The sequence below is a fragment of the Alligator sinensis genome, unplaced genomic scaffold (assembly GCF_000455745.1).
Source record: "Alligator sinensis unplaced genomic scaffold, ASM45574v1 scaffold441_1, whole genome shotgun sequence".
NCBI lineage: Eukaryota > Metazoa > Chordata > Crocodylia > Alligatoridae > Alligator > Alligator sinensis.
In genome coordinates this window covers 1,310,681-1,338,410 of record NW_005842313.1, presented here as the reverse complement: position 1 = coordinate 1,338,410, position 27,730 = coordinate 1,310,681, and the positions used below count along the sequence as shown (strand labels likewise).

Sequence of the window (27,730 nt, the reverse complement as noted above, 5' to 3'; positions counted from 1 at the left end):
TGGCTTCAAAAAGCTATAAATCCACTGCTTATAATAGTACATATTTCAACAAGCCATTGTGAGCAGTTTGAGACTTATAGAAATAGAATTTAAAAACAAATTGCCATTTTCAGCTGTCAATTGAAGTGACGAAACTTGCTGGCATGGGGATGGGTAAAGGGGCAGGCGGAACAACAGGATGGTGTCTACCTTTATATTAGGTATTTTTTCAGGGCTGTATTTAAAAAAAAAAAATTTAGCCATCAAGTGAGGGAAATTGGACTCCTCAATCTAGGCCTCATATTTCCTGAATTTTCTTGGCAATGTGCAGGCAGGCACATGCTGTGTATTCCCTTGCATGAAGAATAATGGAGTAGTCTGTCTTTTAACTGATTGCTTAAAACTACAAAGGCATGCTGTATTCCAGCTTTAATAAAATGCACAGTTTAAAGCTATGACCATCTAACTTGAGGGTATATCCTTGCATTTCTTGGCCTTAGCTGTTAATGAGCACTTTCATAATATTTTAATATTACGTTATCCGGAGTGTCAGCAACTTTAATTATAATTTGTTAGATATATAATTTGTCAAAAATAATTTGTCGGACACCAACGTTTGAGCACTTTGGGCAACATAGCTACGTTTCATCTTCTGATCCAGAAGTTGCATCTTTAGAAATGACCCATAGAAACACGTGCAGGGAAATTTGTCCTGTCACTGTTGTTGCCGTACTTGTTTCATTAAGTAGAGAGGGTCGAGGCTGTCATTTTAGCATCTTGGACCAATACAAAATTAAATAAACAGAGTGCAAGGAAGAAAATCAGCTTTTGTCAGCCCAAGTGTCGTACGTGTTTTACACCAACTAAAACTAGTGACTATGTAGTGCGGTAATCTGAGTTCAAAGGCTAGCTTTCTCTGTTTTGCAGAGCCATTTTTATTTCAGTTCATGAAACTTGGGAGAATTGCCTGTCCTAAACTGAGGGGAGCCCTTCTTAAATTACATACATTTTAAGCTGTATGTGAAACAGTGTGCTGTACTGATCCATTAATATATACTGCCAGTTGTCTATGTAATTATAACTGGATCTGACCCAAGTATAATTAAACTGCATCAGAACCCTTTCTAACTTCCGTCCGGGTTCCTCCATGAATGCTGGAAGTTTAAACAAATAAGCAAAAGAAAGCCTTGCAGTGCGTGCAGTGGCTAAGTAATCTGGATTTATCTGGACCAAAGTTGATAGAAATGTGTTTCAGAGTCTTTACAGGAGCAACTTACGGAAATGTCAGGTAACCTTGCTTCTTCGGTTCAGTCCCCGCAGGTACTTCATCCTTTCATCGCAAATGGCTTTGCATCCAGAGTATCGCTTTGACTTGGAGGCTCTTCAAGCTGAGAATGGGGAATCTGTGCTGATTCTGGACAAATGCACAAATCTTTCAGAGGGAGTCCCATCTATTCGTAAACGTTGTAACAGGAACCAGGTCTTTGATTACCCTCAGGTGCTTCAGGTAAGGCCTCTCCGTCTCTAAAATCTCACCTAATGTTTGACATTAGTCATGGAAGCCCTGTCTTGTATAAGTAGGGGAGGACACTTCTTTGATTTTCAACTAAATTCCTGAAAGTGTCAGAGTATGACTAGTCTGTTAACTTGACTGAAGTAAAGTTGTTCTTAGTTTTAGTTTTTGAATAGTTTTTGATTTTGAAGAGCCAGAAATAAACTATGAACTTCAATTAATAGGCTACTCTGGATTGCTTTAGCTGCTTCCGAGAGGTAACCATTTCTGGAGTGGATATGGTAGCTGCGTAACAGTGCACTACATAGGGTTAAGATGGGAAATGAAGATAACATTAGGACAGTGGAAATATTGGGCAGATTTTTGCTGGGGCAGAAATATATCATCTGACTTACAGTGGCCAGCACAGAAAGGCACTGGGAATTTTACTTAATGTGCAAACTGACCATAAATAGTCAGGCAGTCGGGTTTTATGTTTCTTCTTGTCTCTGTCAATCCAATCCATGTTAGGCAGTGCTTGAAAACAGAGGGCTTCTTTGTCACATGCAGAAGGAAGATTAAAATGAGTTTGGAAGGAGTATTGTGTAGATTTGTTTGGGTAAATGAGATCCGTGTTTTATTAAAGTCTGTCAGGTTTTATTTTTGTATGCAGTTTAGTAGTTTAAAAAAAACCCCACAGAGTTCCCTGTATAGATATGACAAACTGAGCTAGAAGATTTGACAGCATGCAGCTATAAAAACATCTAGGTGAAATGTGTTTGATGGCCTTGGCCCAACTTCCAGAGGGCTTTTGATGTGTCAGTGAAGATAAAACCAGATAGGCTTTCTCAGACCCCTGTGTCTCCTGGCAATTCCCTGAGAGAGAGGTGCTTTGGCACGTGGTGTGGTGAAGTGAACTGTGCCATCAGGCAGTGGGTGAGTATCGTGCTGCACTCCGTCTCTGGCCAGCATATAATCTATCTTTGAACTTCAACAAATGATGATAAAACAACAAATACATGGAGGAAAAGCAAAATTTCCACCAGCTCTGTTATGTTTTGCAGGAAAGATGTTTAAAATTCCATGTGGTGGAGGAGGAGAGGGAGGGGAAGGGTCATCCCAAGTCCCGAAAACTTCAGCCAGAAGGGAAAAAAAAGTCTGTTTGCTTTGCTTCTTCACATGCAGACTGGATTGCTCAAGGATTGCAAGCAAGGGGATATTTTTTTAACTCAGAAAAGAGCTGGCACATGCCGAGATTGTTAAAATACTTTCCTTTGCAGAGCTCCGCATCTCCCTTTGGAATGTCTGGCTGATAACAGTGGTGATGCGAGGAGATCTATTTATAGTAACCTTTGTCTAGACAGGAAAAATGGTTATCTGGGCAGATGAGCATGTGTGTCCACATCTGGGACTCTTCTTTTTTTTTAATTCTCTCAGACCTTACCAGAGCCTTCCACCTGCTGCCCTGTGGTCTGTCGAGTGTATGTTTAAAATGTGTGTTGCTCCTTTCTTTTTCTTCTTCTCACTTAGTTGCTCACTCCACCCCCACGCCCATCCTTGTTTTTTTTCCTCCACAAAAATCAGAGGACCGTGATCTCAGTAGATCCTTTCCTGCACTTGGTTTTACTGGCTTCCTATTAGACAGACACTTGGGCTGTTAGGTTGTTAATGCTTCCTGTTCAGGTCGTCTTTTGGCTGGGGTTTTACAGCTGTTCAGTGCAGTGCTGAGATGGACATATATTTCATAACTTTATTGGGAAGCAAATAAGGAGACAAAGATTTCTAGTGCTGGTATTTCATTGTCCCCTACAGAAAGCAAACTGAGTGCCTTGCTTGTAAGACTATGAACCCCCTTCTCTACTTTGTTCCTGCTCTTTTCTTGGACTCATAGATTATAGTGCCCTAATCTTATTTTAAAAAAAACAACCTGTGAACTATTTTAATATGATTTTTGGGACTGGGGAAAAATTCTAGTCTCTCAGCTCTGGAAGCATGTGACAGGTACAGCATACTGCCCCCCCCCCCCCCCCCCCCCCCAACTTTCCTGACAAGGCTACGCGTAAGGTAAGAATACAGTTTAGTCTTGGTTCTTGACCTTTCTTCTATGGATACCAACCATGTTGCAAATTAGTGCCAATAGAAATGTTGTCTTTTGTGGCTACCTGAATTTTTGGTACTGGACCAAGACCAGAGAACTTTTGACATGGCCAACTGAACAGCTGTCAATTTAACTTCAACTCGATAATGTTCTGAGCTAGGTAGCCGGAGGTGAAAATGTATTTATGGTCTACTACCAGTCTTTTAACCAATCTCCTCTTCTCCAATTGTACATTAAGTGTTTTTGAACCGGTGTTGATATAATCAGATTTTTTAAGTGTATATCAACAGGGGGAAAAGTTTGTCTTGGGTTATCTTCACTGATATCCTAAAGAACATATGTATAATTCTAGAGGAACAATCATGATCATATTCAACTATTAAGATTTTTAAAGAGTTGGCATTTTTAGTTTGTCCTTTTTGATGCATTAAAACTTTCAATATTAAGGTTACTGCACTGAAGATAGAAACACCTTATTGGATTCATGCAGTCTTCATTTCTGCCCCTTACACTCGTGGACCAATGCAGAATAAAGTTGCAAGCTTATTTTTAGTCTTATAAATGAGAGCATTATGATAGCAAAGAGCAAACCTGTTTTCCTTTTAACTAGCATCTCCAGAGGTGAGTGCATGGAAGTATAAATTGTCACAGTATAATATTTATTTTTTTATCTCTGATATCTCTGTTGGTTTCTGTTTGCCAACAGGAAGCTACATTTTGTGTCGTGCTGCGTGGTGCCCGCCTGGGGCAGGCTGTGTTAAGTGATGTGCTTCAGGCTGGCTGTGTCCCTGTCATCATTGCTGACTCCTATATTTTACCTTTCTCTGAAGTTTTGGACTGGAAGAGGTTTGTACTTATTGCTCTGCAAGAGATCTTGCCTTGACTTTTGTGGCATGCAATAAAGCCAAACCATTTGAAATCTCACAACACATAGATGAAGGAACAAGGAAGTACACAGAGTATTGAGTAGAATGCTGATAGTAGGGTGAGTAAGTGTAGACCAGTGGGGGCCAATTTTTTTAGCAGGCATGTCACAAAATAAACCCAGAATTCTCTCTGAGTGCCACTCCAATACTCGTTCCCTGCCCAATTTGCTGTTCTGCTTTTTGCTCCCTGCCCTGTCCTCCCTGTCTGATCTGTTGCTCTATTTTCTGCTTCCTGCCCTATGTGCTGCCAATCTGCTGCCTGCTCCCTCTCCAGTCTGTTGTGTGTCATGCACAAAGGCTGTCCATGTCACTTGTGGCACATGTGCAACAGTTTGGCCATCCCTGGTGTAGACTATGAAAGTATTCAAGCATAAGAAATAAAGGAAAGGAAAAGCAAATGTGTGTTGGGAAGGATAGTGAGCAGCACAGATTGTCTAGTTCTTGGGACTGGTTGATTTGTAGCCTGGGACATTCATCTACGGAACAGAACTGTCTGGCCTTCTTGCACATAGCCTGGCATGCATTTAAGTTATAATATAAATTAATATAAACAATATATGTTACTACTTATAATGTAGTTTGAATTTTCCAAATGCATTTGAAAAAGACAAGTATCCTTTTTTTACAAGTGGGAACAACTGAGTTGCAGAAGTTAAGGTTTACAAAGCATGCAAAATGTATGAGAGAGCCTGGGATTGTGCATGCAAGTTCCTCAATTGTGTGCATGAGAGCATACACACCCTTTTCCCTCCTAAGTGACTTCGCTGAGGTCACAAGCAAGTGGCATAGCTGGGATTGCAACTCGAATCCCTGGGTTCCAGTCCATACTTAAGACATTAGATCATGCTATTGATGTTACTGCTTTGTGGTTATATCCTGCATGCTTTTTTGGGGGTTTTTTGTGGGCATTACTCTTGGGTTGATTGGCTGGGCTAGGGAGAATGGTATCCTACTAAATAATGAGTAGCTTTACAAGGAGGTTTTTTCCTCTGAAATCTCCAGTACTTGCCACGTTACTATGGGAAGTCTGTTTAGATGGACCACCTTTATGTTTAAATACAGGATTTTTTATTCTTTCTATTCTTTCGCTCCTTAATTTTTTCCATTTAGAGCCTCTGTTATAATACCAGAAGAAAAGATGCATGAAGTGTACAGCATTCTGCAAAGCATTCCCCAACGACAGACTGAAGAGATGCAGAGACAGGTAAAATAGATTATAGAATTTAAACCTTATCATGGTCACCATATTAAATATTACTTCATATATAGAAATAGTGGGTATGTATGCCAGTTAAGATAGGGTGTAAGTTAAGTGATGTGCATATTCCTTTATTATTAATATTCAGTTTGTTCAGTTGTCTTCTTGTATGCACTAAAATACAGGAACTGATGTTTACACAGTAACCTGAACACTTTTAAATATTGTATTTACAAAGATCGGTTTACCCATTCTTGGTGCAGCTAAATTTGCAGAACAGCTGTTTAGCAATATTGCACTACATTTTATGTCAGAAAGTAAAGAATACTGTATATGATTGCAACTGTAGAAGAACTTCTGAGCAAAAATTCAGTTACCCAAACTCCAAACCTGGAATTTCTACAGCATGTCATGTGAACATATATCATGGAATCATAGGACCAGAAAGGACCTGCAAGTCCGGTGCTCTGCCATGGGCAGGAAGTTATTGGGCTCAGATGAGCTCAACAAGGTGCTTATCCAGTCTCATTGTGAACACCTTCATGGATGGGGACTGCACCACCTCTGCTGGGAGTGTGTTCCAGATTCTGGTGAAGCCTTTCAGAGAATTTTTTTTTTCTTATGTCCAGCCTGAATTTACCTTCAATTAGCTTGTGGCCATTGGTCCTTGTCCTCTCTTGTGGTGCCTTCCTGAAAAGTTGCTCCTCTAGATCCTGATGCTCACCCCTGATGTACTTGTAGGCAGCTATCAGGTCACTTCTCAGCCTTCTCTTACTCACACTGAACAGGCCCAGTTCCCGGAGTCTTTTCATCTAGACCTAGAGCTTATCCTCCATGCCTCTAATCATATGGGTGGCCCTTCTTTGTACCTTCTCAAGCTTATCTATTTCCTTTTTGAAATGCAGTGCCCAGAACTGGACATAATACTCCAGCTGTGGCCTCACCAGTGCCAAATACAGAGGGAGGAGCTCCTCCTTGGAGCTATTAGCGACACATCGGCTGATGCACACCACAGTTCTGTTTCCCCTTCTGGCAGCCTCGTTGCACTGTTGGCTCATGTTCATCTTCCAGTCTATCATGACTCCCAGGTCCTATTCAGATGCTGTGCCAGCCAGTGGACCACCACCCATTGTGTAGTTATGGTGAAGGTTCTTCCTGCCCAGGTGAAGGACCTTGCACTTCTTCCTGTTAAACCTCATCTGATTCTGTTCAGCCCATAAATCCAGTCTGTCAAAGTTGTTCTGGATCTTTGCCCTATCCTCTGAAGTGCCCGCGTTTCCTTACAGCTTGGTATCATCTGCAAACTTAATCATTGAGCTTTCCACCCCCTCATCCAAGACATTAATAAACATGTTAAAGAGCATGGGTCCGAGCACTGATCCCTGGGGGACACCACTGGAGACGGCCCTCCAGGATGAGGCCATCCCATCGATTACAACTGTCTGGGTTCAGCCTCTAAGCCAGTTGTCCACTCACCTCACTGTAGACTGGTCCAGCCCAGTAGTACTCTTCAGTTTGGTTGAGAGACTACCATGGGAAACAGAATCAAAGGCTTTACTGAAGTCTAGGTAATTGACATCAACCTTGTGTCCCTTGTCCAGATGTTTAGTTACCTGGTCGTAGAAGGACACCAGGTTTGTCAGGTATGATCTACCCTTGACAGAGCTGTGCTGGTTGTTTCTTAACACCCCATCAGTTACCAGCTTGTAATTAAGTGATGGTCTTCTTAACAAATTTTTCAAAAATTTTACCCAGGACCAAAGCCAGACTGACCGGTCTGTAGTTTGCAGGGTCATCCCTCTTCCCTCTCTAGAAGATGTGCACTACGTTGGCCCTCTTCCAGTCGTCAGGGACCACTGCTGAGTTCCATGACTCTCCGGACAACATTTCCAGTGATGCTGCTATAAGCTCAGCCAGTTCTTTCAGGACTCTTGGATGCAGGTCATCTGGTCCGGGAGACCTGAAAACATCCAAGTGTTGCAGAAGATCCCTCGTCTGTTCGGGACTGATTTAATGTAGTCTGTTGTCTTCCCTATATTCCTTGGGCCTCTGGTCAGGTGAACCGCCCCCATTCGATTTAAGGAATACTGATGTGAGGTATATATTTAGGAGTTCTGCCTTTTTGCTGGGATTTACTGGGCTGTCCCTGAGTATTCAGTAGGGGTTCCACAGTGGAGCCTGATTTATTTTTTTTTTCTTGCTCCCTATGCATTTATAGAAGTACTTTTTGTTCTCCTTTATTCTGGTTGCCAGCTTGACCTTATGGGATAGAGATATGCTCTTATGAAATAGAGAATGGGATTTTGTGTTAATAGTGGTCAAGGCCAACACAGTTTAGATTGCAGCAAATTCTATGAAATGTAAAATCTAATTCCCAACTGCCTCTTAAAGATATGATGACACTTGTCATTAGCAGCAATGGTGCTAACCTCTGAAGCCTGGTCCAATTCTTTTTTTGGTAATTATATTATTTCCTGTCTTCCCCTTGCTTTCTCAATACACAGTAACTCAAATTCCCCCAGAGTGAAATTTTTTTATCACTTCGTGTGCAAGTGAAAATAATTTTCTAAGAAACTCATACATCTATGTGTAATTTCGCCCTTTACATATCTAAATGGCTTTAAGGGAGAGATTGAGGAATGCCTCTGACACTGGAGTTGTCTATAAACATAACTTTTGGATGAGAGAGAGTACTCACAGAGTGTATTCCATACCTGAATTAAGCTGGCTGATTGCTGTGAGAGTGCCTGTACCTGTTTTATGACTGGGAAAGTGCAGGCCCAGTGAGATGGTGATTTGTCTAAGGCCACGGGATGAATTGGGCAGAGTCAAGAACATGGTTAAACAAGTTTGACTCCCATTTCTGTCCAGTGGAGCTTTTTGGTAAAGAGTTGGTACTATGAAGAGTTAGCTTTGAGCTGGGAGTTGCTTTGAGCTGGGAGTTCCTGTGTGCATATGTGTGTGGCAGTAGGCCACCTCTGTTTCTCCCCAAAAACTCTGCTCTGTGGCAATTTGGTTAGTATGGGCTCTGCAGAGGTTGCACACCTTACCCTATCTCTTTAGGTAACCTGAGCTGGATACATTCCTGAGGGAGTGGGGAAACCTGCTTCCTCTGCCTATGTGACTGGCATCACATACCTGGTTGAGGGGCTTGGGCTCCCTGGTGGGCTAGAGACTCTGCCAGTCTGCCCGGCAACCAGTGATGCATTTCATATTGGTTGGCTAGCAGCCAACAGGTGCTGGCCTCCATTGGACCAGGTAAATAAGGTCATAAGGGCTATATAAGTTAAGTTGCCCAGAAGGAGGGGCACAGCCATGAGGAAAACTCAGAGAGAGAGAGAGAAGAGCTGGACCATCTGAAACCTATTCTCTCTCTCAAAACTCATGATCAAGGAACTACCTGCCTCCAGAGGGCATCTCCATCTGCCTCTGGATGATACTTGTGAGTAAGCTACCTGAGATCTAACTAGATATGTAGCTTGTAGTAACTCAGATGCGTGATCAAAAGCTACTCCAGCCACCCTGTTTGCTCTATGGGATTTCTCTGATACTACTCAACTCTATACCCTATTCCAACCCTACTCCTTCTAACCAGTACAGTTCTCCTTTGTACTTAGAGTGGGAGAATTCTTGGGAGTGGGTCTAGATCATGCCTTGGGGTCCCCTTGGTTCGACTGACTAAGACCACTGCTTGTGCTTCCAACAGGGAAGCACCCCAAGTTCTTGAAGTGAGTCAAGTATCCTCGAGGGCTACTAGGCTTGTGTTTCCCAGGGGATACTGTGCCAGAATCAAGCCGTCCCTGGGTGGTGACAGCTCTACCCCCAGGCTAGCAGGTGTGCTGTAAGAAGGGGGTCGGCCAGATGTGAGGCAACCCTAGGGAGGCACTCAGAGCCTGGAAGGTTGTTGGGCGCAGTGAGGTGTGTGGCTCAGCACAGGAGCCCCTCCTACTGGCCTGCCACAATGAGTATTTCATTTGAACTGGTCAGCAAAATTGTTAGCCATATGAAGTTCTATAGGGGTGACAGAATGTCTTGGGAAAGACTCTAGTTACAGAATTAGCATGCGGCAGGATTAGTTTATATTCAAAGCACCTAACTGATACTAAAATATAATTACAGCTGGGGTCAGAAAGGGAAAAAGAGATGTGTGCCAAATACTTGTGTCAAAAGTGTTAACATGCCCACTTGTCTCTCAATGTCTTACAAGTGTTAAATATGTATATCCATGTAACACCTTTCTAAGGTATGGAAATATTGCTCTCCTTATTGTAGAAGTGACGAACTAAGACACCAAAGATATTTATTCAAATGGGAATTATACACCAAAATACAAGTTGAGTACCAAAATATCTTAACAAATTTGTCCTTAAATAACCTGCCTGAAATCATACAAAAATTCCCTTGCACAGCAGGGATTGAATGCAGGTCTCTGGAGTTTGTGTGTACAACTTTAGCTCCAAAGCTGTCTTTCCTCCCCCGTTATGCTCACAAGTTTTAAGGAGTAGAAAATGCTGTTGTAAGTGATTCAAGGAGCTGGAATTAGGATTCAGAAGATAAAATTTAGAAATAAGGAAATATTAACTAATGGTAAGACTTTTTGCCTGTGAATTAGTCTCACAAGATTGAGAGGCTCCCTTTAACTGCCTCAAGCTAGACATTACTGGATGCTATACTGTGTGTAAGGTATGGTACAGTGCTCTGTATAGTGGAACAGAGAGGTAAATTTATTTCAGGTCTGATTTCTATGACTAGCTTGTCTTTGTTCCATATACAGGGAGAGTCTTCTGCAAATATCATAACAGCCATCAGAGGTCTCATTTCCCCTTTAGTCACTCCACAGTGGTTAACTATGTTGGCTGCCGCCTTTTGGTTCACTAACGGAGACCACAAGGAAAAGTAGCTTCTCTGTGGTGCTTGTAAGAAATGTAATATTGTTTGGGTTATATGGAAATCAGGGGTTTTGAAGTTAATTTGATTTAAATTAATAAAACTCAAAATTAACATGAATAATCCGCTACGTGTTGAGAGAAGTACTTAGCCATGTTACTTTCAAATCGGACAGAAGGCAGGGCAGGCTTGCTTAAAGACCAACTCATTCAAAAATGTGTAACTGTTATATATTGTGATTTTCAGAGTTAACCATCTTGCTAAATCAGAAGCTATCTTTTCAGAGCAAGGAAAGTTTTCCTATGTACGGGAAGTACTTAATATATTGGGAGCTCAGCTACAGTCCAAATAATGTATAATGTGCAAAACTATAAAAACGTACATGTATTTATATAAATAGACTCTGTTAAAGCGAATGTCTGGGGACTGAGAAAAGGCTATACATTTACCCAAACTAATTGTAAACAGTGCTTAATAATTACAGGAACAGTGTCTGCTAAGGTTTTTGCACCTCATTAAGGTTTGTTACTTTTATTTTTCATAGCTCTATCAGCCTCTAATAGCACTGCTGAAATAGATGGTATCTAATCAGTTGAGAAGTGTTTTAGAAGCCTTGAAATTGAGGCTTTTATTCAGTTTCACCAATTATGTGGTTAAATGGAGTACAGTGACATTACCAGGTAGATACTAGGGTTGAAGAGCTCTGCACCTAACCATTATGCAGATAACCAATGTTTGTTATAACAGAAACAACAGATAAAAATTGAAACTGGTGTTTTTATGCATGTATTTGATATGCATATAGGTAGAATACATTGTATAGCATATTTTTCTCTCTAATATACACAGTGTCTTTTCGTCAGGTACTTTGAAACACATTTAAAAATATTTAAAAAACTTCTTTATCTGCTAGCTCTCTATAGGCTGCTGTTTTAAAATAGCTCATTTACCATAATCTTTATGTATTTTAGTACCCAGCAAACAGCTGTTTCAAGTTTTTTCCTTTCCACCAAGTCAGGCTAGTATGTTTGTTTGGAGAGTGTCATTAACTTTCAAAGTGAAGTCAGCTGGTCTAAAAATGGTCAGAGAGCAATCATTGTTGTAAGTTCCAGAGTATCGCTGAGTACGTTAGAGCTCCAATTCTTTTTCAGCGGGATTGAAAATCTCACCTCAGTGCCAGTGTCCTCTTATATTGTGATTGCTCTGTATCTCTGGAGAATATGCTGGCATGTTTTAGCTGGTAATGTTGGGATGAAATTGTGGTAAACTCTGTCAATAGATTCTCTGTCTACCTTCTTCTCATCTTCCCAAATTCAACACTGTCTCCTGCATGCTGAGGACACATGCACAGATTATCTATGCGTTTCACGCACTGTCAACCTTATTTATTAGTGGAATCCCAGTGAGCAACTGTGAAATACTCCTGGTGATGAATGGTTTTGTGATATTTCCAGATCGTATCTTCAGACAATAATACCTACGGACTAGTGTTACGCTGAATAGCAAAAAAAAAAAAAGGATTGTTTCACATCATTAATTCATAACAAATAAACCACCACCTGCCCCACAGCTGTCTGTTTCCTTCTGCTCCATCAGTTTCACAGTGTGGTGATTACTTATTAAAGATGGCCCTTGACACACAGGTTAAAAACACATTTGCCTTCCTCTGTTCTGAAAAAAGAATCTTGCAACTCCTTTGGTTAGAACCATCACATCTGAAGTTATGTGACTTACCAAAATCTTCACACTCTAAACTCTTTCAAATCGCTGCTATTCCTCGTTGCCTGCTTAGATTATATTCTGCACATTTGTGGCAGTATGCAAGCATTAATTAATACACAGACATTTATCACAATGTAAGACTTCAGGGGCTGGTGATGGGGAAAAAGGATTCACAGTAGGGATTTGTCTTTTTGAGATGGCAGGTGCTAAGTTCCAAGGCAAGGCTGGCAGGTGAGTAACATTCAGCCTTGCTGTGCAGGCAAAGAGTTGCTAACCTGGAGCCTGACTAATAAAAGTGTTTGCAGATACCCCTCTGCAGATGAGTTGAAGACTTGTTGATACTGCTTTCAGCTGTGGGTCACCTGCCTCCTCCCCTCCCCCCTCATTCTGCTTCTCTAGTGCTTTCCACTGTGATCTCTAGTAAACATTACTACTATTTATTTGGTTTAACTATATCTTCTTGTGTTTTCTACTCTGTATCTGTGGGGATTATTTTTCTGTATTATGTCCTTGTACAGTTTTAAAGAATTATTTGTCACTTGTTTGCATGTGAATTACATTATTTAGTAATACTTAACAAGGCATGTCCTGCTTTCTTCTTTCATTGCAGCTGTGTGATTCTTATCCCTATTAGGTGGTGCATCTGCCTGAATGTCACTGGCCTTGTGATTAGTGCATCATTTTACTACTTGTGAGATCTTTTGCACCTGTCAGTTTCTGGTTAAAATGATTTTTTTGTACTTTGGGGGAAAATAGAATCATGACAAGCCACGTTCTTCTCCTCACTGTTACAGTATAAAGAACTTTGACAGTGATTAAATTGAAGCCTATGTTGGAACTAGTTCAGCAGTAAAGTGAGTATAACAATGTTGGGTTGAGATGTATTAATTTTTATAAAGTGCTTTGATATCCCGGGATTAAAGTTGCTATGGAAATGATTCCTGTACTCTGGAATCGAGGCATTCTGACGCCAGTAGGCATGGTTGAGGGTTTTGTTTGAAACAGTTTCCTTCCTGGACTATATCTTTCATAAAATTCCAGATGCCGAGGTGATAGCAGGTGATAAAGCAAGTTTATTTTGCATTTTTGAATTGCTCATGTGCACTCACCTACTGTTTTCCACCTCCTTCTTAACTAATTCTAACTTTCCAAGTTATTTCCCATCACAGCTAAGGCTTACTTCTCCATTTGGACAGGCATCAGACTCCTGTGCTGGGTCCTAATTCACTGGGCTATTGTGATCGCAGCTTCCCTGGTTAGTAGGTTGGAGCAGGAGAGGACACAGTGCAGTTGCAACCCCCACCACCTTTAGCTGTGCAGTGCATTCACAGGGAGCTCTCACAGCTGTATGGCATCTCAGCAGAGCTCCTGCTTGGAGCTCCACATGTGCTGTGAGCTTGCTGGCTGGTCTGCCTGGAGTCCCTGCTCTGGAGCCTACTGCAGTTTGCTTTTCTCCCTGTCTCCTTCTCTCCTCCCCTTCCCTCCCCGCCTGCTGAGCCAGAAGAAGGCGGCCACATATTAGAGAACAGTGTCACCCTCCTTCTGTCTTGAAAAATCAGCTTCCCTGACTAAGATGACCACCCCAGTTTTGGGACAAAAAGGAGTGTGTGGTATGCTAGTGAATGTCGTATGCTGTAGTTTTAAGAAAGTGGGTAGCCTTTGCACAGTGCTGTGAAACCATCATTGCTGCTGACTTAGAAGCAAAGAGAAATGCACAAATGATAAATCATTCCCACATCTCCTTGACTTTGTTTCTTCTTCACTTTGTATAGCCCTCGGACAGGATTCAGGTCCTGTATCTTGAGCCAGAATGTTTCCGTTGCAGCTTACTTGATTGCCTTCTGAGCCATGAAGTCTTTCCACCTAATTCCTAATTCTGCAGGACTAGGCATAGGTGTTTCATACACAGGTACCCAGTGGAGATCACATTTACTATGTCTATGTTAAGGTCTGAACATTTAGGCTGAAGGCTGGAAGGGACTTCGTAAGGTCATCTAGTTCAGCCCCATCCTCGGGATCATCCTCAAGTAAACATTCTTAGCCATCTGTCTATATAACCTGCTCTTGAAAGTTTCCAGGATTGGAGATTCCACAGCTTCTCTAGGTAGCCTGTCCAGTGTTTGACTATCCTCATAGTCAGACAGTTCCTCTTGATCTTCAACCTAAATTTCCTTTGCTGCAGTTTGAGGCCATTACTCCTAGTCCTGTGCCCTAAGGCTTTGTCTCCATCTTCTCTGTAGTTGCTTTTCAGATATTTGAAGGCTTTTATTAAATCCCCCCGCCCCAGTCTTCTCTTCCCCAGACTAAATAACTAGTTCTTTCAGCCTTTCCTCGTAAGTCAAGGTAAGTTATTGAATCTCTGAACTGCGCTGTTTTTGTTGAAAAAAGCTATTTTAAGTTTTCAGGTATTCATATGCTTTCCACAAACTCTGTACAGTTGAATTCGTAATGACTTAAGTGCCAGACATTAGAGATGGAGAAAACAAAGGAAATGGCCCCCAGTTAATCAGTAAAAAAAATGCTGAAACATTTTCTAAAATATTTTTCCTAGAAGTGTGTGATTCTCTGTTGGGGTTTACAAAGCCCATGCAGACTTGGAAAGGGTTAATAAGCCATGGTAACTGCAGCTAGCCCTGGCTGCTGCACCTGTACTGGCTGAAAGGCATGGGAGAAGGGCTAAAAAGGGTAGAATTTGCTCAACTGGGGCTTGCTGGAATTTGAGCAGTTGAGTTGCCAATTGGGTGCAATTGTGGGTCTATCTGAAACCTGTGGCTGGGTGTTGTCAGACCATCTGAGAAGAGAGTAGCATCTGAGAGCTGGGACCAGAGAGCAGCTAGAGAAATAGCCTCAGATTGATTGAGAAATAAGCCCAGCTGTATTAAAGGCTGTTATTTTATGTTTATTTTGTGACTAGTAGCTCTCTGGCACTCTGATATTGGCTGGGGTGGTTGAACTTCCATAGTGACCTAGCCAGAGGGCTGAGTCATAAGCCACTGGAGTGGGAAGGGAAAATAGGTGTAGAAGCCTAGGCACTGTGGCCTCTAGTGAGTAAATGCACAGGGGATGTCAGCCTTACAATAGTCCCCTACTGAATGCATGTTGATGATATTATGCTGCATAAGGATTTTATTGGCAGTTGCTGAGGATAAACTGAATAATATACTCGCTGGCTTACCAGGAATAATACTGCTGTCTTGAGCTTATGTTGATGAAAGCACACCATCATGTAAAACTTTCATCAAGAAATGCATGTGTACATGTGAACACACATGCTGTCTTCCATATATCATAAAAAAGTCCCTCATTTGCATCAAACTTCTAAACCAACAGTATGTGTACTGTTTCAAGGTAGGACAGTTGCCGTTCTGACGCTGATGTTCTTTGCTTTTAATAGGTAAATACTAGAATTAAGAACTTATAATATTGGAAATGTTAAAATTTGCCTGTTTTCTCCATTTGTTAGCAGCTCCCTGTACAGCATCTTGCTACAATTAACTCTGTGGGATTCATATATCAAGGTTAAAATATATTTTTTCTTCAAGTTGAAATAGATTAAATCTGTCCTTAACAATACGACTGTTGAAGGAAGCAATTTTATCTGTATTTAATTTTTATGTTAACCTCCTGCTGGAAGTACTTTTTGCCAAGCATCTGATGGGAAACTGAGAGCGCCTTTAAATAGAAGTAGCTTTAAATTTACAGCACATGAGAGCCTGAAAAGAAATTTTTTTCTGTTGTAGGCTTGGGTTGGGAGAAGATAGTTTATATGGTCTTTATGAGAAGGAAACCACTGCTTTTGTGAATAGGGTAACTTATTGACATATTTGCCTTTGTGTTGTTTTCCCGGGGACTCTGGATTAATGTTCCTTGGAGTTTGTTTGGGCTAACTTCATACAGTACAACTTTATTTTGCATAAAGTCTATGGTATAAATCAGTGCAAAAAGCAGCAGCAGTATTTAATGCTCAGAGTAAGATTGGAGACTTAGAAGCTGAGTTGTATTGTGTTTGCCTGCACTGCCACTGACTTGCTGTGAGGCCTTGGTCAAGTTCTTGTTCTAGTATATGCTTTTACTAATCAGACTTACAGGATGCTTTGCCATCCAGCCACCCAAATTCCGCTTCTGGCAACTGCTCCCAGAATTGAATCTTCCTCATGATGCATACCACTCTGCATTGCTGTGGAGGAACAAGTACTATATTTACTCAAATCCAAGACAAGGTTTTTTCCCCTCAGTCAACATGGGATAAAACAAGCCTTTTCTTGGACTTGAGTACTAGCTCAAGCACCTGGCTTTGTCCTGGGGCAGTTGCTGACGCTGCAGTGCTGGTCAGGTGGTAGGGCTTGGGTCTGAAATTGGGTGGGGGATGGGCAGCAGCATGGATATAAAATCTAATTATGGGGGAGGGGTTGTCTTAACTTGTCATTTTGGATTCAGATAAGTACAGGAGTCCCTTCTTTTTTATGATATAAAAGCTGACTATATCCTATGAGCTGAGAAGGCTCCTGTAAGTTTTACAGAAAATAGAATTTGTCCTGGCTCTTGCAGAGTTCAACAGATGGCCACCTCTAACTAATCTACTAGGCAACTGAGCTGCCCAAACTTGTCCACGCTAGGTGAAACATGCACTACTAGGACCACCATCAGGTTGTTACATGCAGTAATATTGCCCTCTTGATTTTCCTTGAAGTCTCCTGCTCAGAGACCTCAATAGAACATCTCTCTCACACATGAAAATTCAGATGGGGTCTGAAACAGAAAGGCAAGCGTACAGGCAGTTCAGCTACACTGCAGATTCTGGCAGCTGTTGACCTAAACTGTAGGTAAGCACCTATGCTTCTGCTTTCACCTCCTCTACCCTACAGATGAACAAAGGGTAGGGAGGAAAGGATTGGGAACAGATGTGATAAAGACATATGACAGAGATTGAGTGAGACTGAGATCTGAAGCTAAAGCTAAAGAGGGAAGCAGCAGAAAGCTGAAGCATGGAAAAGGGAGAGGAGCAGAATGAAAGAAAAAGAAAGCGATAACAAAATGCCTTCCTAGTTTCTGTCAAAACCATGCCATATGGAATCTTTTCCCCAGTAAAAGTCTCCAGTTTTTATATATATTTTTCTTTTTGCTTTGTCAGTTTGGTTACTCTATAAATTATATGTTTTTATATACACATTGTAATTGAGTACAGTGTCTCAAACTATTGTGAACATTTATAGCAACTCAAACTTAAGCCTTTCATTTTTAAAAGGCCCCTTCTTTGTTTTTTTGTGAATTTGGGAAATTAATCTGAAAAAGCATATGCACATCTCTCTTTGAAAATTCGAGTTCTAGTGGTATAAATACAGACCGCCTGCTGCAGATCTGTAGGCATGCAGTGTAACCTGGGAATAGAATTTAAGGGTGCAAACAGACATGCAGTGTAACCTGGGAATAGAATTTAAGGCTGGAAACAGCCCTTTCCCTTGTGCTGCCGTAATCTTTTTTTATGGCAGCACAAGTTGTGAGCAAAGATATCCTAGTCCCTTGTCATGCTTCAGGTGCCCAAAAATGTTGCCATAACCAAAGGCAGCCACAGTTTGTGATGCCTTAAATGGTGCCTTAAATGGGAGGATGTCTGTTTGTTTATTGTATGCCAAGGGAATTCCCCTGCAAGGGAGTCCCATAGTGTACATATCAAGTTATTGTCTTCTGACTTGGGGCAGGTCTGCAAATAGGTATCCCCATGGGGGTCCTCTGCTTCCAGATATGCACCCTGGGAATCCCCCTGCTGGGTCTACCTACAGCATGTGTATCAGGCTGCAGTACCCTAAGTGGGGGTACAGCACCCAGGACCATTATCTTACAGGATCAGGCCCCTAAAGCTCTTGGGGCATCATGGAGCCAACAAAGGCCCCACCTATGTTTGTAGACACCAGTGGAGTGGATCAGCTGTGTTAGGATGCATCCCAGCACACCTGATGCCTCTCCAAAGACAGATGCCTGTTTATAGTCTTAGGTTTATCTGGAATATGGTAGGAAGGGGTTATTCCTTTTTTCCCTTCTTTTTGACAAAGAAGCCTGAAAGGGGGCGCACAGTGGGGTAGAGTTCCTTAAAAAGGAAGAAAAAGGGGCTTTTGGATTTATTCTGCATATGTTTTTACGAGAATTAAAGTCTTGCCCACTCTGGAAGATTGGTGATTAGTATCTTATATAAAAATAAAGAGACTGGAAGCTGAGGTAATTTAAAGAGAAGAGTTAAAAATGATGCAGAAGAGATGTGATTTTTTTAATTTAATTTTATATTTTAATGAGATTCCTAGAACTTTTTTGTTTTCTTCAGTGCTGACTTAACCTTAGTGAATAATGAACATTTTAGAGATGGAAATAGGAGAAAGAACCCACCAGCCAGTCTTAAATATGGCACTTCTGCCCCTTCAACTTATATATGAGCTCACAATCCCACTACAGCCCTGCAAGAAATCCTTCTGTAAAAACAGAGAAGACTAGACTTGACATTCCTGGTACTTCCATGCTACAAAAGATAGAAAAACTTAAAAGCAAATATAGCTCTCGCTTTTAAGGCCTTCTATAAACCCGAAAAAAGGCTTCTGAAAAGGGTCACAATATTCTGTCCCCCGAGCAGGCAATACACAGGCAATGCTCTGGCAGTTGTTCCAGCTCACATCCCATATGCCTCGGCCATGACCCGAATAGGAGTTCAGTCTCCAGGTCAAACAGAGCTGAAGACACGAGCATATACATAAATCAGCGACTTGCTTTAGTGCCAGCCACATTAAAACAACATGAGTGGCTGGCTTTTCTGACCCCTCCTCCCTTTCATTTAATGTGCTTCTTTGGCTCTTCTTTAAAAGAGGACTCTGTGGAATAATTTCAGCTCTTATCAGTTTGCTGACAGCTATATGAGCATTTCTGCTGGCTCCAGGCAGTGAATGCCGGCGTGTGAAACTTCTCCTTCTTACACGGAAACAGTTCTGGGCAAAGTTTAACCTAATGGATTGCATGGAATTTTTTTGTGGAGGAGGGGAAAATAAACATGAGGTAGGATCTTAGCTTTCATTGGTTGATAAGCAGAGAATATCTGCCTCCAGCCAAACTTCATTTCAATATCTAGATACTTTTTAGGGGAGAACACGGGGCGGGGGGAGGGGGTGAGGACAAGTTAGTTTCCAAATGGCTGCTTTTATCTTGCCATTAGAAGTAGAGCCCTAGACTATATCTGATCTGCCTTTTATAGTGAGCAGTAGGGCACATCTTAAGGGTTCAAGGCTCTTAAGGGTCTTACAAGCCTTTTAATAAGAACATTTGACTTCCAGCTGTACCTCTTCCCTTGATGGAGAGCAGCTTCTGTCTCAGGGCTCTTTAGAATCATCGTTATTAAATTTTAAAAGAACTTTCATCCATCTGCCATTTGTAGCATTTTAAGGAGTGTGATTGTAGAGACTAACCCCACTTTAATCCTCCCAGAGTGCTTCCATGGAACCCTGAGTCCTCCATAAATGTCAGGCCTGGACAGTTTGCCATCTTATCAGATGCAGTAAAGTTAGCTCCAATCCTCCCTCCCCCTGGGGAAAGATCTGTTGCTGCAGACAGCAAGGAAAAGGAAAAAGTATTACCTGGCTTGTTGCCAGGAGCACTAAGGGAGTTGCAGAATCTTTGGCATTTACAGACAAAAAATGTTTTCAGTCATTTGCAAGGAGCATTCTTATCCTAGATTCTTCATATTCTCACCCCCTGCTTTGTTTTCCAGAGAGGAAAAAATGGCCTTCATATTTACTCTGTAGCAGAACAACCTTCATGCCGTATTTTAGGAAATAGGTAGAAAATCCCTGACAGCAGTGAGTAACCTATACAGTGATTTTTTTTTTATGGATCAGATCTGCATTGCATTAGAATATGGGTTTTCAGCCTCTAGTAAGAGAAGCTTAGACTTGAGCTGAAGAAGACAATTTACACTCTTAACAACATCCCAATTTAAATTAGTCACATGCATTCCTTACTACTAGTCAGTTGGAGGTTGCTAAATACCAGCTGCAGGATAGTTGAGAGAGAATTTAGATGCACAAGAAGTAAATCCAGACTATCCCAGTCTGAAAGATATGTATTTCTAATGTGAGATTATTTAATACTATGTGACTTACGCAGCCAGCTTCAGACTGACAGTGCTTATGAGCGATTTTCTGGGTTCCTTGTCTTCTGCTATTTGGTTTGTTCCTCAAATTTTGCCCAAGTCTGATGCCTACCTACTAATTGAAGTCATTGTAAAATTAGAGTTTAGCTAAGTAGTAAAAATACACTGCATTTTATAGTGCTTTACTCAAGGATCCTAAAAGTGCTTTACACTTTTTGCTTTACAGGTAGCAAAAGTATCACTCATTACTGCTGCAATTATGCCCATTTTACAGATGAGTAAACTTGGAAAAGGTCAGAGTGGTAGTGCTGGTAAAGGAGTTTGAGTTTTGGTTCCCAGCACTCCACTGTAATGACTGAATCACATGCTTTCCTATAAAAATGTTTGGTTTTAAGTTACGAAGGTTTCTCTTGCCCTGTAGAGACATTCAGTCTGCAGCTAGATAACCTTCAGACCCTGTACCTTTTGACTTTCTGGCCAGCGGTTATGCAAATGTGCCTTCTGATTCAGTTTCTTAAATGCAGTGTTTAGGGCAACTACATGACTCTTTCAGGGGTGGATGAGTGGGCAGTACTGGCAATATACAGGTATTCTGATGGCCTTAGACTTAGAAATAGTGTGAATTGTCAAGGTAGCTGTTTCTCCCTTTTTTCCCTGATAGCTGGTAATTTTAATTCTCCTTTAGAAATGGGAATGGCCCCTGGACTTAGCCCCTTTCAAGAATGTTTTGTCCATGCTTTCATGTTAAGAATGTTCAGAATTAGACATTACGGGAGATGGTCACGCTTCCGGGAACCAGTAGTGGAACAACACGCTTTTCACTTGATGCAGTTTCCTTCTAGAATGAAGGAAATTGCTTTTTTTACTAACAGCTGTTTGGTGGTCTAGGTGAAGTAAATGTTATCTCCAGCCACTTCCCTGTTGGACTTGTCTATACATGGCATTATGCCAGTGGTTGGCGATTTTTTTAGGCTGTAGGCTGGAGTGACCCATTTGAGTCAGAGGTGGGTAGACGGGTGCTAGGACCTGACACTGATGGTGAAGCCCAATATCCATGGGCTGGTTCAGATGGCTTTGTGGGCTGGAGTTGGCCCATGGGCCATAGGTTGCCAACACCTTCATTATGCCATCTCAAGTAATAGTAACTCTCCATTTTTAGCAAAGCTCTTCAGAGAGTGTAAAGCCAGATCAGACTATAAATGGTAAAGTACTTTGACCCTCGTTCCTCTTCTTCTCCCCTCCTGCCCACTGGCCTTTGCTCTCTGGCTTAGTGGTTTGTGCTTTGTGGGCAGGCCTACCAGGTTATGAGTTCAAGGCTGGGGATGTCTCTGACCCCCTGGCCCTGGCCAGGGGGGTGCTAGTCACTTTTAGCTCCTGAGGTCTGTCAACTATGAAACCAACTGCAGTTGTCTAAGGCAGGAGCGGGCAATTGTTTTGGGTGGAGGGCTGCTTAACAAAGTTTGGTGAGCTTTCCAGGGCCACATGGGTATCCCACCCCTTGACCATGGCCCCACCCCTTGGTTGCTGTCTTGGGACTGGAGGTCTCACCCCCTAAACCCTGACTTTTTCCACTGGAAGTCCCTCCAGGCAGTGCCAGTGATAGAGATGGGGCAGCAGCAGCCCCATGCTCTGTGCTCCCGTCCAGCTACAGCTCTGCCTTCACCCTTGCTGCTGCCCGGAGCAAGCAGGATGCCGGGGAAGCCCAGCAGGTTTTCCGCCCGTGAAGGTGGGAGCGAGGCGCAATAGGGCATGTTGGGGACATGTGTATAGGTGGGTGCCTCACTCCCACTCTCATGGGCAGAAGGGCTGGTTGGGGTACAATTCGTTGGTGGGTACCATGGGCCGCATGAAAGTGCCTGGTGGGCTGGATGCGGCCCGTGGGCCATATTTTGCCCGCCCCTGGTCTAAGTTGTGGGGGAAACTTGGTATAGTGCTCTGTGGATGAAGGACTTGAGCCGTTGGCCCAACAGCTTTCCACCAGAAAAAAGGTCATTAAAACTACATATGTATTGCAGGCAGAGCTGGCAGCACTACATATGGATCAGGCTGTCTGACACTTTCCACTTGGTGTGTTTATATGTGCATAAAATAAAAACATATTTCATAGTTAACAAAAAAATGAGAAAGCCAGGCCTTCATCAAACAGACTCAGCTCTTTCTAGAGAATGGCTTAACTTCTGAAAAGGAGGAGTGTGCTGGTTTTTGAAAGCTAGAACATCGTGGTAATCTTACATCAATTTTTTTTTCCTTCCTGAGAAACCCTGGCCTTTTATGTGTGTGATTGGCACTAGACTTGTTTTGTGTTTAACCTTCCTAATCAAGGGAATTTAAACTTCTATTCTCCCGGCATTAGTATAGCAGTCATGGGAAATCTCAAACAAGACGGATCTTATTGCAGCAGTTGACACAAGTTGTGCTTTTATTTATTTATCTTTGATGTTGGATACTGATTAAAAGTTTCCAAGCATCCTTTTGCCACATTATAAAGCCAGCCAGCAGAGAGCAGGGCAGCTGCTGACCAGGGGAGATGCTAGCGGACATTGGACAAGATCACAGTGGGAAGCACCAGTGTGTGTAACTCAGAAAGCTGGGAAAGGTGTAAACAGATCCCCAATTTATCTGCAGAGTGGGCTCTCCAAACACGGTTTTATTGGCCAGTGGCTCCTGCTTTACTAACCTCTAACCCTTGCTGTGCTCTGAGGTGCTCCCCAGCAGCCAGCCTTGTCTTTGAACCCCTCTTAGCTCCTGCCACCTCAAAGGCTCACAGTCAGATTCCTGTGTTTTGCTTGGGACCTCACCTCTCAGCAGGATGCCTGCAGCAGGGAAAACTGATCTACCCTTAGAACATAGACATATTTGAAGGCGATACCCCTGAGACTTGAAACCTATTGCTTTCTGTTTCAGGAGCTGTCCGTCACTTGTCAAGAAATGTGGCTGAACCTTCCCCCCTCTTTATAGGCAGTCATATAACTTTTGAATGTTGCCTGCAATTATATAGTGATTTTTTTGTTTGTTTGTTTGCTTCCTCTCTGGACTCCCTGGCTATTGCAGCAACGCTTACAGAAACACAGATTGTCAGAGGTTTCATTTTGTACAGCTAATAGAGAAGTGGGTATGTAAAGTGCAAGCTAATCCTGGTGTGGTTATCTTGAAAATGGCATTGCGGAGGTTTGTATTTGTCCTTTTTCACTAACTGTAATAAAAGTTCAAATGGTCACTAATTGATCTAATACAGTCAAACCCTGCTTCTTTTCTACATCTTAAGCCACGTCCAGTGATAAGGCTCTTTTAATTGCAGCTAGAAGACAAAGTAGAGTCCATCTTTCTCTCCTGTAATTGCACTGGCTCTGTGATATCTAGAAAAACAAACTCTTTTATTTTCTGTAATGTTTAAAGTAAAAGTGAAATTTGAAATAGGCCCTTTTTTTACATTACTTACCTTTCAAGATATAAATTCATTTAATATTTTTTGCTCTTACCTTTTATTTTTGCTTCTTTATGTATTGTTTTGTTTTTCTTCGTTGGTGGTTCTTCTGCGTGTTCAAGACCAGGGTGGGCAAATGCGGCCTGGATGCAGCCTGCCAGGCTATTATATCCGGCCCGCAGGGCCCCTAAAAAAATGAGAAAATTAATATTTATCTGCTCCTGGCTGCCTGTCATGTGGCCCTTGATGGCTTGCCAAAACTCAGTAAGCGGCCCTCCACCCAAAATAATTGCCCGACCCTGTTTTAGACCCATTCCCCCAACCAAAAGGCTCCATAATATTTACAGGAGACATGTATATTATTGGCTTTGTGATTTGGATGTATTTTTGTGTCTGTTCTGTGTGCAGCAAGGCCGGTCTTTTAGGTACCTAGGACTGCCTATGAGCCTTCTATAAGTGCTTGTTGCAGGAGCAGTGAGAGGATCTGGTTTTCTGTTGTCCCATGCATTACCTATAGCAGCATGACTATGTTATGTGGCATTCTCTATCCACATAACTCTTTTCTTGCTGTAGGCCCCCATTCCCAAAACTAGTTGGGGTGAGAAACGTTGCCATAAATTTTGGAACATTAGAAATATATTTTTAGGGGTCAAATTGGGCTTGTATTTTAAAGAACACAGAAATGTTGCTGCTGTATAGGACAACAGGGGAACTCTTCTTTTTGCCAAGGAGTGACTTTTGTATGTAGTATTATTGCAGCTGTAAGAGCAGTGCTGTTGGTCAGTGTGCAGTACGAGATAGGAATTGGGGATGAAGACTTTAAAAAAAAACAAAACAAAAAACCTGGTGCAGGAAAGACTTTGTAAAACTAATTTTAACAGAAGCTCAATTGCTGTAGTCAATCACGGTGATTTGTGTTTATTGTGCAGTGTATGGATTATTGTAATTCCTCATGAACTACTAATGCCCAATTATGAGAGAGGACCCCAGGAAAAAACTGCAGTGCAAAAACCTTGAAGCACTTTGGAATGAATATCTTGGTATTAATGTGTGCTTTTAACTTTGGCTCCGTGAGTCAGCATTTGTGATGTCAGTAGTCTATAAAGAACCCCTACAAGTTTGCTCCCAGGCGACTGGTATCTGGAGGGTCAGACTAGCATTTTGACCTCTGACCTGTCCCTTCTGAATTGGCAACTTCAAAAAAAAAAAAAAAAAAAAAAAAAAGGAGGGGGGGGAGAAAGCCGTGTAGTGGATTGGGGAAGATTGTATTTCTGGGGAGGACAAATATTCTTCTTTCTTCCTAGATTAAAATGAGTATGGTGTCAAATGTATTTAATCACCTGAGTTAGCACACAGTCCATTCCTATTGAAGAGATACAAAGGTTTTTCATTTTAACATGCCTTGTAAAATTGTACCTAAATGTAGCCAAAAAAGTTCTATTTTACAACCCTTAAAAATACTTGAGTCAGAATATTCATAGTCCTCAGCAAAATCTGGTCCATATCAGTACCATGTGTCTTAACCAGTGTTTTAGAGATTCAAGTTGGAGTGACAGGGAGAGGGTAGTGAAAGAGGCCTTGACCTACCCTTCATCTTTCTGTGCCTGACATACATTGTTATAACCAAGCAGTATTGATCCAAAGCATCCTGGCTAAGTTACCTGAATACATTTGTGCCTGTAATGAAGGACAGCTGAAAGAGATAATATAGTAAGAGTGTAAACTGGTGTTCTGTTCAACTTGTACAAGTCATCTGAAGCAATGGATTTTTACCTTTATAGGCCTTTCATGTGGTTAGTTAGGCAAAGTTAAGTGAATGCAGTTCTGCTTTTGGCTTCCTGGAGTTCTGGACCTTGTGCAGTTCAGCACTGTCAGGAAACAGAACTTGGCTGTGTGTACAGAAATACTGTTAAAATATCACCAGTATGTTTAATAAAATAAAGCCCCTCATTAACATAGTATGTGGTATGTAACATTTGTACAAGACACTCTTCTCATTCCTTTTTTCCTTCACTGGGTTAGCAAAAGCTCAAACCAGCTTGAGTTACGATTTAGTCTTTATGTCAGAATTGGAAACTGAACATATGACACATTTTTTAAAGTTGCTGGTTTTAAGAGTCCTCTCTGTATAATGCTTGCATTATAACCAGCTTTTCTAAAGAATAGGTCCTTTTTGGCAACTAGCCACACCACAACCTTCTTAACTCAACTTTGAAAAACACTTTTAAGTTAATCTTCTGTAAAACATGAAAATATTTTAGAAAGTGTTTCTTTGTCAGACAATCTAGCATGAGTTTACCAATACTCATTGATTTAACAGGTCTACTATTAACATTCCAGTGTAATGACTTGTGCCTGGGGGAAGAGGCATTAACTTTTTACTTTCAGCAAAAATTTTCAGAAGTGAGTGTTGATTCTGGATGCCTCCAATTTGAGTAACCAAATTGAAATCCCATTAAAGAGGATGATTTTCAGAAAATGTTGAGTTATATGTGTTTTGAAAATTGGGTTCTTGAGGTTTAGTGAACCAAAAAATAATCACTTGTTAAATTGTAGCTTGCTTTTTTCTCTTTCCTACATCATCTGACCTATTGGGGAAAATCAGTGGGACTTTAAATTTTGAAGGCACTTTTGAAAATGGGACCTAAGCATTTTTGAAAATAGTATCCCAAATCTTTCTCTGCTAGGAACTGCAAATTGCCTCCTCACTCTGAATTATGTGAAATCTTATGTGACTTTCTCTCAAGCCCCACCTTCTAGAAGAAACAGAGATGATGCTGGTAATGTCTGAAGCACTTGAAGATTTCTTTTCTGGGGAGTTGCATACTGAGGAAGGGATAGATATGCAGACAGTGAGGAAGTTGCCAGATCAGTGAACAAGTCATAAAAATGATGGTAGAAGTCACAGTAAAGGGAATGGGAAAATGGTAACTTAAAAGTTGAATAGTGTAGGAATGTATGTCTGCACAGTATAATGAATCTCAGATCTGAAAGCAGTACAGTCCTATCAGGGTGTCTCCAACAAGGTTTATTAGTCTTGCTTCTGGGGGTTAGCATGGCTGTACAAGTTCCAAATGCAGAGGAAGTTACCTTTGTATGACACTGTACTGTGGTGTATAATACAGACCTGATCTGATATAAGTATACCTACAGGACATTTAGTATACCAGATAGAGAAGTGCCCTAAAATGACAGGTCCACCTGAGGACCTGTAACCTAAGGTTGTAGGTAGCTTGGAGCCAGATGGAGATAGGCTGGGGAGTGTAGCCCCTGTGCTCTCTGTCACTGTTGGAGATGTGTGGCTGTCATCAACTATTTTGTGTAAGTTCAGACCTTCAAGATATCCTCTGGCAATCTTCTAATTTTGATCTCAGCTAGGTAAAGTCCAGGATGTATGTTTCTTCTGCCTTGTCTACATATTTAACAAAGGGCAGAAGGCTGCTCTAGTTACTTATCTTAGTAGTATTGGATGGCTAAATGGTAGGTTTAAACCAGGAGTGGGCAAGATGGCCGATCTGGCCAGCAGCTGGACTTCATTTCCCAGCTGCCCCTGCCCACATGCCTGAGGCTGTTCTCCATACAGACCCTAGCCGCTGCAGGTGAAAGAAAAAGGTTGGGTTGCCATGGAAACCAGCCCCAGCTGTGCTGGCAGGGCGCGTGGCAGAACAGGGTAGGGGGCTGCTCCTGAGCCGCTGGGATCTTGCAATGGGGGCAGCTTGCTCTGGAGCCAGGGCAGAGCTGTGATCTGCAACCTGCATGCTCCAGGCAGGGGTGCTCAGGCAGGGAATCATGACTCTTACCCTGCTTCAGACCAGGCTGTCACCACTGCAAGGAGCTGGAGCAGAGCTGTGATCAGCTGCCTGCGCATGCGCCGCTGGA

General features: G+C 41.9%; 1 protein-coding gene across 2 annotated transcripts in view; it reads left to right on the top strand.

Annotated features, from left to right (window-relative positions):
• The window catches only part of EXT2 (exostosin glycosyltransferase 2), a 110,843-nt gene that overhangs the window by 17,966 nt on the left and 65,147 nt on the right, over window positions 1-27,730 (top strand). For both annotated transcript variants that reach the window (XM_025209864.1, XM_006028431.3), the window contains exons 5-7: window positions 1,291-1,486; window positions 4,276-4,415; window positions 5,606-5,699. In XM_025209864.1, the coding sequence (XP_025065649.1) occupies window positions 1,291-1,486; window positions 4,276-4,415; window positions 5,606-5,699 (430 nt within the window). The remainder of the gene's footprint in view (window positions 1-1,290; window positions 1,487-4,275; window positions 4,416-5,605; window positions 5,700-27,730) is intronic.